General features: G+C 31.0%; 2 protein-coding genes across 2 annotated transcripts; both read right to left on the bottom strand.

Moving 5' to 3' along the window:
- Window positions 1–965: 965 nt before the first annotated feature.
- LOC11416422 (uncharacterized) lies at window positions 966–1,775 on the bottom strand. The gene has a single exon (XM_003596177.4). The coding sequence runs from the start codon at window positions 1,557–1,559 to the stop codon at window positions 1,092–1,094; it is 468 nt and encodes a 155-aa protein (XP_003596225.2). The 5' UTR covers window positions 1,560–1,775; the 3' UTR covers window positions 966–1,091.
- A 4,835-nt stretch (window positions 1,776–6,610) lies between these two features.
- On the bottom strand, window positions 6,611–7,145 carry LOC11408379 (uncharacterized). Its single transcript, XM_024777085.1, has 2 exons — window positions 6,988–7,145; window positions 6,611–6,794 (listed from the first exon to the last, which is right to left on the bottom strand). The coding sequence occupies exons 1-2, from the start codon at window positions 7,143–7,145 to the stop codon at window positions 6,611–6,613; spliced, it is 342 nt and encodes a 113-aa protein (XP_024632853.1).
- Between the last annotated feature and the right edge of the window lie 2,703 nt (window positions 7,146–9,848).

Here is a 9,848-nt window from a genome sequence, read left to right on the forward strand (position 1 = left end):
TGCTGTTACAAGTGAAGAGATAGACTGCAAGGCTTGTATTTTTCGAATTTTGCAGGACTTGTCAAGTATAGATGCATCACTGTTTGCTTGTATTCTTTGGAGTATTTTGAAGCAACGCAACAACAAGGTGTGAAATAACGTTACAGATGCGCAGGCCTTTGTTTTGAGCACAAGGATGAGGTGCATATTGGAGAAGCGTTGGGTTTGTTATCAGCTCTTCAATGGGTTCATGACTTGAGGTTAGAACCAATAGACTTTGAACTTGACTCAAAGAAGGTTGTCGACAGCTTTGCCTCTAGCAAGCAAGATCATACGGAATATGGTGCTATTATCAATGAATGTAAATCCGTATTTAGTCAGTATTATGAAAACTCTTGTGTTGAGTTTGTACGGAGACAAGCAAATGAGGTTGCCCATAAGTTAGCAAAGGTGGCCCTATTGTCAGCTAGTTTCCAGCTCCTAGTTGAGCCACTTGATTGTATTGAACATATTTTGACTAGTGAAAGATATAAGATCTCTTCTTTCAAAAAATAAATTTTTACTAAGTAATGATATATTTTTTCGGATATATGAAATTGACTAATTATCACATTTTTTATCATCAAAATAACTTTTAATTATATATTGTGCATTTTGATATATAATTTTAAATTGATTTTTTATTAAACTATCTCGGCTGTATCGTATCTTGATTTTTGAAAAAAATCTATGTATCCTTGTATCGATGTCATATCGTATCCATATCTTATCAACTATGTGAACTTCATATATTACAACTATCAACAACCCCGAGGATTGTATCATTCTAACTAAATTATGAGAGTTAGAGATAAAAAATTAAACTTAATTTTATAAAATAAATTAAACTTGGTTGCATTCATGTTCCATGTGTTGTTTTATGTTTTTTTTAAACTCCTTTGCTTTCTTGTTCCATACAATTTTGACATGTAATTAGGAGGCTCGTATTTTGATATCCAAATTCATAAACTCTTTTTGCATATAATCTCATCCCAACTACAAATAGAAAAAAGAAAAGATTGAGAATTAATTACAAAACATGACTGTAGTCTATACATGACCTATATAGCAAACTAATGCACCAACCCCATCTCATAGCTATCTTGCCAAAAGGAATTGTAAGCATGTTCTTCCATATCAAACCCATCATCACAAACCATTAAATGGTCAACCATCACATCTTTCTCATGTCCACAAGATTCAATTGCTTCCCAACTTCCATCATCAAATTGGAAGGATGTCATCAAATCCATATCCACCCACTCAACCCCAAAGTCTTGTCCCTCCTCCATCACTTGTCCTATGTTCCATGATTCATCATAATATTCTTCAAAATTGCTCTTCAATTGTGATCCTAAACATGTTGAATTAGCATGGCCACCAATCTTGCTTTCACTTATTTCAGCCTCAAAAGATCTTATCAAACTATCTAACCTTTCATCATTACTCTCATCACATGGTAACTCTTCCATTAGTGACATGAGAAGATCACCCTTGATTTCCACATCACAAGGAAAAGTTTCACAAACTTGAGAAGCCATTTTGCTAATTAAATTGGTTTAATTTGCTTATGAATTTGAAGAAGATCAAATGAGAAAAAAGATGAGCAATAATAGAGAGAATAGAGAATATAAAAGAAGCAAAAGGCTTAAGATGAATTGATAGTATGACCAAGGGAAGTTAGGGTTTTATATAGGCACTCATGAGGTGGCACATCACTTCAAGAAGGGAACATTACACCCATCATGACCTAAACAGTCATTTGCACCCAAAAATAATAATAATAATATGGATGGATATGGGTGATCATGTTGCATATCAGCTTAGCAATATGGCATAAATAATAAATTAAAGATATACAATAGATAGATAAAGAAATATGGGAGCATAATGTACGTGTAGTGGCAATAAGGACCACTTGAAGTGAACAAGATATTGTGGAAATCGTAGAATCTGACCCCAAAACATCAATTGAGGTTGGGTGGGACAAGGAAACATCAAAGGACAATTATATATATTTTTTCTTTTGATACGAAATGCAAACTTTTTTTAGTGACTGAAAAGTCAAGCTACAATAATAAAACAAGGAATAATACTCTATATTATAATACTAATTGATTGATTCTATTGCACCGCTTTTCTGATGGTATTTTTTGTTCTTAATTTTGTGCAAGTTCTTCTAATTTTGGGACGGAGTGAGTGGTTAAAAGGTATCTTAATTCTTAATGAGTTAAAGAATAAAGAGTTTTTAATGGTATAAACCATCTTTAACTTCGATTCTTATTCATTTTTGAAAAAATGATCCAAGGGTTTATACTTTATAGGGAATTCAAAATCAGAAAATATATTGATTGCTATTCTATTTTCATCGAATTTGGTTAAAAAGTGTTTACGTGGATGTTTAATATTAAGTTGATACATTCAAAATTACTGTTTTCAAAATTAAGGTTTTCAGATGTATTATTTGGTCTTTAAGTTGAAACAAAAGTGATCAAGTACTTGATTTATAACATTTATTTCTAAAATTATGCTTGAATTCAAAAACAAGAAAAAGATGAGTAAAAAATTATGTTTAATGTCATAAGAACTATTTGACCTACCACCTCAACATGAAAGGATCCGTAAACAATACATTTTAGCAAAGTTGGCTAAAGAATAGGTAACAGTTATTCTATGACTTGGGATCATTTTATAACAAAAAAAACTTAAAAAACCAATGTGTAACAAAATAAACTTTAAAACTAACTTATTATAAACATCTAAACTTTTTTTTTCTTTTGACAAAAGCAAAATTAACTCATATCATTAATAAGGAAAGGTTCAATACATAAAGAAGAAAACTCAAAAATATGGTGACTAGCAAATGAACTTAAAAGATTACGAGAAGTATTTGAGCTTTATTTTTTGTTTAACTTTTCTAGGTCAGGTTAACATGTCTCCAAGTTTTAGTAATTAATAATATTTAATTGTGGTTTGTTAGTTCAAGCTAGTAATGCCAACATAGTTAGAATGACTAATTTGTTCTTACTAATCTTTGCCATAAAAGAACATCTAGTTTCAGATAAATATCCAATTCAGAAAATAAATTGGTGCTTATTATTAATTCTTAATGTTAATTCTATTGAAAGTGGGAATAGAAAAATCTATCTCCTTATCATCTTGTTTTGTTATTGAAGTACCAAGAAATCTGGTTTGTGGGGCTGACTAAGATATTGGCCAACTTTTTACAATGCTTATGTAGGGTAGTCAAAAGATATGCTTCGAATGAAATAGCTAAGTCATGAAAAAAAAAAAAAGTTGGTCCATTTAAACTAATTAACAAAGAGCTTGATACCCCACCCCATGTTTGTGACCACCCAACTCACTATTTGATGCACATGCATGTTGCCACTATGAAATTTTATGTGGGTTTAATTAAGATTTTGAATTAGATTAGATGTCTTAAATAAATGTATCACTTTAAATTAATGGATGACAAATGAACCTATTCCCATGTGATATGCTAAATCCAACCCCCTTTGCATAAACAACATCATAGAAGAGATAAACAAGCATATATTTTATTCTATTGAATTGAAGTTTGACAACCAAATGCTAATCCTATGAAATGGCAGGTCCGAAGAAAACGTATCTTTTACCATTACTTTATAGCAAAAAGGTGACTCTTTTGATGATAAATCGGGTATCCTCTGCGCGTAATTGCATATACTAATCTCTTGAACCACCTAAATGAATGACAAACTCTCCTTAAAATTTTAACGTTGTTGCATTTTCAATGCTGGATTCGAACTCAGGACTTTGCTTAAGTTAGGTGTAACTGCGGAGACTAATCCCTCGAACCACCCAAATGAACGATAAACTCTCCCTAAAATTTTAACACAGCTGCATTCTCAATGTTGGATTCAAACTCAGGACCATGCTTAAGTTAGAAGAGATTCGTGTCATCTCATTTAAACGTTTTGGGAGCAAAAATGGTGACTCTCAATGCACTGGAATATATTAGTGAAAAGCTAGTCATGCTAACAAGAAACATGATGATTTTATTTCAAAATGAATAAAATAGATAAACATGATGGATATTTCAATTATAACTATGCCACTCATTGCTCGTTAGTCTTCCAGCAGTTTTGATGCTTTTGTACATTTATTTTTTGTTTAGTGCTCCTCCATAGCATGAAAATAAAAAATAATGACCTAACTTTGATATGCAAAAATTGCCAACATTTAGCGCCTAACTTGTAACGATTGATTTAAAACAATCTGGTCTCTAAATTGATTATTAAATTTCAAATATTTTTTAGTAAGGTCATAGAGGAGTTTAGTGAGAATATCGACTAATAGAAGATCATCGTTAATGGTGAGGAATATGCAAATCTCGCATGTAGCATATACCGAGCATCATAAGTAGCTTAAATAGCTTTACACTTCTATGCATCTTGTTCACTATCATTGATTTGACTTTTTACACCGGTTAAACAAATTAAATGACATTTTATACCGGTTAAAAAAAATGACTTTTTGAATCAAATGAAGAACTAATATAATAATAAAAAAAATTATGTCAATTAGAACCGATCTAAAAAGTGATGATCAAATAGATAATTTCAAATGTAAAATATACTTTTGGTTGTGCTTAGAAACCGATGTTGAAGTATTTTTTTTACTTCAAATAGACTTTTTTTTTTAAGAAGCGAAACTAACCTCTCCAAATTAGCATCCGAGAGAATCGAACCTGAGACCTTAAGGCGGAGTACATTCACATGTTCCAAGCTAATACCACTAGGCCAATCTAAGTGGGTTACCTCGAATAGACTTATACACTATTAACCTTGACTTAGATATACCAGGGAGGTGCACGAGGACGACTATGACCTCAGAGAAATAGGATGGCTACCATGTGGTGCCCTAGATGTGTATGGACAACAACATGGGAAAAGTGCAATGTACTGGCTCTGATGTGGTACATTGGAGGGAGACATTTTTTATGAAGGGGGAACAATGTATTAAGAATAAAAACTAATGAATTACAAAAGAGAAGGGACAAAAACATGCTTAATACACACACAAAACACCAATGAATCAAAACCCAAGTGAATCAAGACACTACTGATTTGAGTATCACTCCAACACTTTAAAGTTTAAACTACTTGTGAAATATTGCAACCCAATATAATGTAAAATAATCATATTTCTCAATTTTCAGAAAGACCATATGCACACTTAGAGAAATACAACGAAATTTACATGAGGATTCTTCAAGGTTTTAAAGGTGAAGAAAACATAAGAAATGGAAGATTTTAATTTTGTTCGATTTAAAATATTTTTCAAAACAGTTTTAAAAACTTTTCTTTTTCTTTGATAAATAAATTTTAAAACAAAACAAAGCTCGTAAAAATGTAAAGATAACAAGGAGAGAAAATCACATAAGGATTAATATATTAGTTCACTATATCCAACCTATAGTTTTACGGTGGTTGGTTTTATGAAGGAATCTGTTTTAGATGGTGACGTATATTTTAGTAGGAGTGGTCCTCAGGGATGATTTTAGGATGTTTATTTTCGGATGTTCCGCTTATATACGGTGCCTTTTGTTTTTATTTTCAATTTCATCGGTCTCTGTTCGTCTTTACCAGAGACCAGATTGTTTAATAAAATTTGTTGTTTAAAAAAAAAAAAAAAAAACCTATAGTAGCTACATCTAGTCCTTTCTCACTGAAAAATTTCTTCACTAAAAACAAACTGATTATAAAGTCTAAAAGGGTATATTTATTTCAAATGACTATACCACTAGCAGTCTAAAAATGACTTACAATATATACTTGAGCTTTTGAGGAACAAGAAAACCCACCCGAGATCAAACAGAATGTACTCCGATCTTCTAAAAAATAACTTAAGACCCTCAATTCTTTGAGGAATTCAATATGCAACTATTTGGTCAAATATAAGTTTAAATGTCTTCCTTCTGGTAATATATGATATGATGCTCCCTTTTTAGAGATGTATCTAGGATTATATTTTTCGTGTGGCAAAACAAATAGCAACCAAAATAGTGATCGATTAAAAAAACGTTATGCTTTAGTGACCGATATTTCCTTACCTGAGACGGATCTAGAATTATATTTTCTGTGTGGCTAAACAAGTGCCGAAATAGTGTAAAATTTTATGCTTTAGCGACTGATGTTTCGGTCACTATTTCAGTCGCTAAACATATACAACGAAATTTACACGAGACAGTTTTTTAAATCGGCCACCTATAAGTCGGATCATGAACTGATTTAAAAAGTCATTTTCACCCGCTTTAAAAAGTGTTTTCTGCACTAGTGATGTGACCGGTTTTAAATAATTAATACCTTAGCGACGGAACTTTCGGTCAATAATTCAGACGCTAAACCTTTTAGCGACCAATTTTTATACCATGCCATAAGACCGATCCACCCCTATCCCTGACCGAGGCACATTAATGAGACCAGATGAAATATTTAACATATGATATTTTGACATTCATTAAGTGACAATTTATGAAATATAACTTGTTTAGTACATGCTACTTTTTCCTTGTATAAATAATAAATAATATCACTATTAATTAATTTCAGAATACTGCATCATTTGGTCCTTGGGATTGGGACAAATTATATTTTTCTCTATGTTTTTGCTCTATGAAAACTCCATAATACATCTCAAAATCATCAATGAAATTTCGATCTTCATATTCCTTTTCGACATGCTCCATCTCCTTTTCACAAGGGATATTCCATGCATAATTTTGAGTGGAACTGTCTTGACCATCCATATATTCAATATCATAATTTTGAGTGGCATTTATCGGTACTTCAAGTCACTATTAGAAAAAGCAAAATTAAGAAAAAAATAAAATCTCTGAAAAATTTATTGAACGCAAAATTTAGTGACGGAATTAGAGAAGGATTTCACGTTTTCCTTCTCTAAAATTCCCTCACTAATTTTTACTTTTTTAGTAGTGTGATTGCCGATTGGACCTTTATTATAAGTTTATCATCATCATAGTATTCATCTTCAAATTCATATGTTTCTTCCATCAAGAACATGAGGATTACATTATTGGACTCTGATAATTGACCAATTTCTCTTTCAACAGAAGAAGACATTCTTAATTATTACAATGAAGAAATTTTTACACTTTTTTTTCTTAAGTTTACAATTATATATTTGGTGAGAAAGCAAGGAGCAGTTGCTATAACTTGCAACAACTATACCAATCAATAATTAATAAAGGGTCATGCTAACCGGTGCCTTCGGTGCACGAGTTAATGATGCTAAAAGAGAAAATTATTAGTATAAAAGGAAATATTTTTGACTTTTTTAGTATTAATTACACAATTTTCAATGCAAGAACTATTATATAATTTTCTTTTTTAGCATTCTTAACCAGTGTTCGGTGTTCCAGAGACACCCGTTAGCCTTTCCACATTAATAAATTATGTAAATGGAAAAAAGATTCATATAATTTGCGGAAAGATTCGAATCGTATAATTGTGATGGGAAAAATTATTAATGCTTTGACCCATTAATGTCAATTTGTTAAGCAACAAAAATGCATGGTTCCATGTGAGCACAAAATATGGAAATAGACCGACTAGTTAGCTATAATGCCCCCTAGTGGGGCATCTCAAACCAGCAGACAATATGCCCACATAAGGATCAATAATTAAGCATCAAATTAAGTGGATTAAAAATTAGTAGGATAAGGAACAATGGATTGATCTAAATGGTAAGAGAGTTTGACTCTTTTGTTTTGGAAACAAAGAGGGTCCAAACCTAAAAGAAACAAATAAAAAGCAACGCTACGATAATGTAACATCCAAACAAATCAGGTTGTTCATAAATAATTATTTTGAAACCACTTCTACAACTCATCACTGTTAAGGTATCCACACAAAAGTTAACTTCACGGTACATGTTACACACCTTAACTTCCCAATCCAATTCTAGCAATTGACGAATTTTTTGAACTAATCGGAATCCGACAGTTTCATCATCACTCTTTAAACATGTGGTCAATGGTTTAATTCTTAGCTCATTCGTATGAGAAAAATCTGATTTGGAGAAGAGATCCGACCTTGTATGCCCCACAGATTTCTCAACAGAGATTAGTCAATACTATATGGAAGTAGAAACTTCATACCCATATCATATCATGATAACTAAAAAAAATTAATAGACTATATGATGTTTCAATTATCTTAAAAATTAGTTTCTGGTTATAAACACCAATATAACCATAATGTAATTGATTAACTACGAAAAAATCTTTACAACAACAGATAATATGAATAAAATTATTTCTATAATAGCTTGATAAGGTATTGGAAACCTCATTGTGACAGTGTGGTCATAGATAATATATAAGAATCTGAAATGAGTTGATGACATGTTAATAGTTCCTCAGGAACCAAATTATCGTTGCTTTCTTTAGTGGGCATTATGTACCTAAGAGAGACCTCTCTATTATATTATATTCTAATTCTAATTGTTGAATTGAGAAAATGGGAATAAAGGATCCAATCCCCCACTCAACTATGTTACTTGAAGAGTGTTTCAATTTCTTTGGTTGTTGACAAAGGATGTATATTATTGTTTCATGTTTTGGGGGGATAATGTGTTTGTTTTACATGTTTATTTGTAACACTGAATTTTATTTTGGGGGGATATGTATAATGTATTATTCTTGGCACTTTAGTGCTTTGAATGAGCAACATGCATGTGAATCTAACACATGTATTTTTGCATTTGTAATTCAATCTAATGATTACATTATTTAATTTAGGGATAAATAAGTTTTTCATTTATAGTCTCTAAAAAATAAAAGAAATTACTGTCCTAAAATTTTTCATTTCGTTTATGGTCTTTGATGACCGGTTTATGTCCATTTTAATAAATGACTCATTTATGTTCAATACGTGTTCAACTCATGTCGATCTATTACGTATCCTTAATTATATATCAATACTTTTATGTTCAAATAATGTAAACGTTGTGTAAAAATTATGTTCATTAGAGACTAAAAAACAAAACGAAATATTTTAAAAGTTTGAAAATATCGCATTTTATTTTTTAAAAACTAAAATCAAAATTCATTATATTTTCATGAACATAAACTTATTTAACTCTTTAATTTATTACAATGAAGTTGTTAGTGTCAATACTATGGGTACATTGTATGATTGGAAATCTTGCATTGTAATATTATGTTTAGTTGTTTAGAATGATGCTGGCAAAATAATAATAATTGGTGTGGACTTGAAATCTATTTAGATAGCTTCACTTAAGAGGTGTAGGCACACATGGATATATTCCTTTCCTCGCAACTTCATGTTTGTTTGCACAAATTCTAATACAATATACAAATCTAAATTATTTATGCACGTTGATATGCAAATTTTGAACACTCGTTTTTAGTCTTTCAGAAAATAAGTGATATTGGGGTTTGATCCTGACTTCTGGGTATGAGATATTTTTGGCTGAAATGGAATAATTTATCTAATGTGTTCAACAATTTTTTTATGAAAATTAATCACTATTAAATAACGGTGACAACTTCGTAGCAGTAACATGATAACATAAAAAAAAGTGATATTGGAAAATAGTCTTTCCGTGCTACAAGTTTAAGAGTTCAAAGAGAAAAGAAAACATCTTCGAAGACAAGTGAGAAATTCAAAAATAAGCATTCTCGATGGCACTCGAAAATCCAAGTTATCCCAAATTTTAAAATAACTATTGTTCTGAATCGGCAAGAAGACCAATCCCATATTGACATGTGGACTATACATACACTGCCTTAAGGCTCGATG

The sequence above is a fragment of the Medicago truncatula genome, chromosome 2 (genome assembly GCF_003473485.1).
Source record: "Medicago truncatula cultivar Jemalong A17 chromosome 2, MtrunA17r5.0-ANR, whole genome shotgun sequence".
NCBI lineage: Eukaryota > Viridiplantae > Streptophyta > Magnoliopsida > Fabales > Fabaceae > Medicago > Medicago truncatula.

What these genes read in the sequence shown, in the direction of transcription:
- LOC11408379 (XM_024777085.1), bottom strand. Translation starts at nt 7,145, where the DNA reads ATGTCTTCTTCTGTTGAAAGAGAAATTGGTCAATTATCAGAGTCCAAT. An exon ending in GCAATCACACTACTAAAAAA is followed by an intron (nt 6,795 to 6,987) that starts GTAAAAATTAGT and finishes TGGTCAAGACAG; the next exon opens with TTCCACTCAAAATTATGCAT.
- LOC11416422 (XM_003596177.4), bottom strand. Translation starts at nt 1,559, where the DNA reads ATGGCTTCTCAAGTTTGTGAAACTTTTCCTTGTGATGTGGAAATCAAG.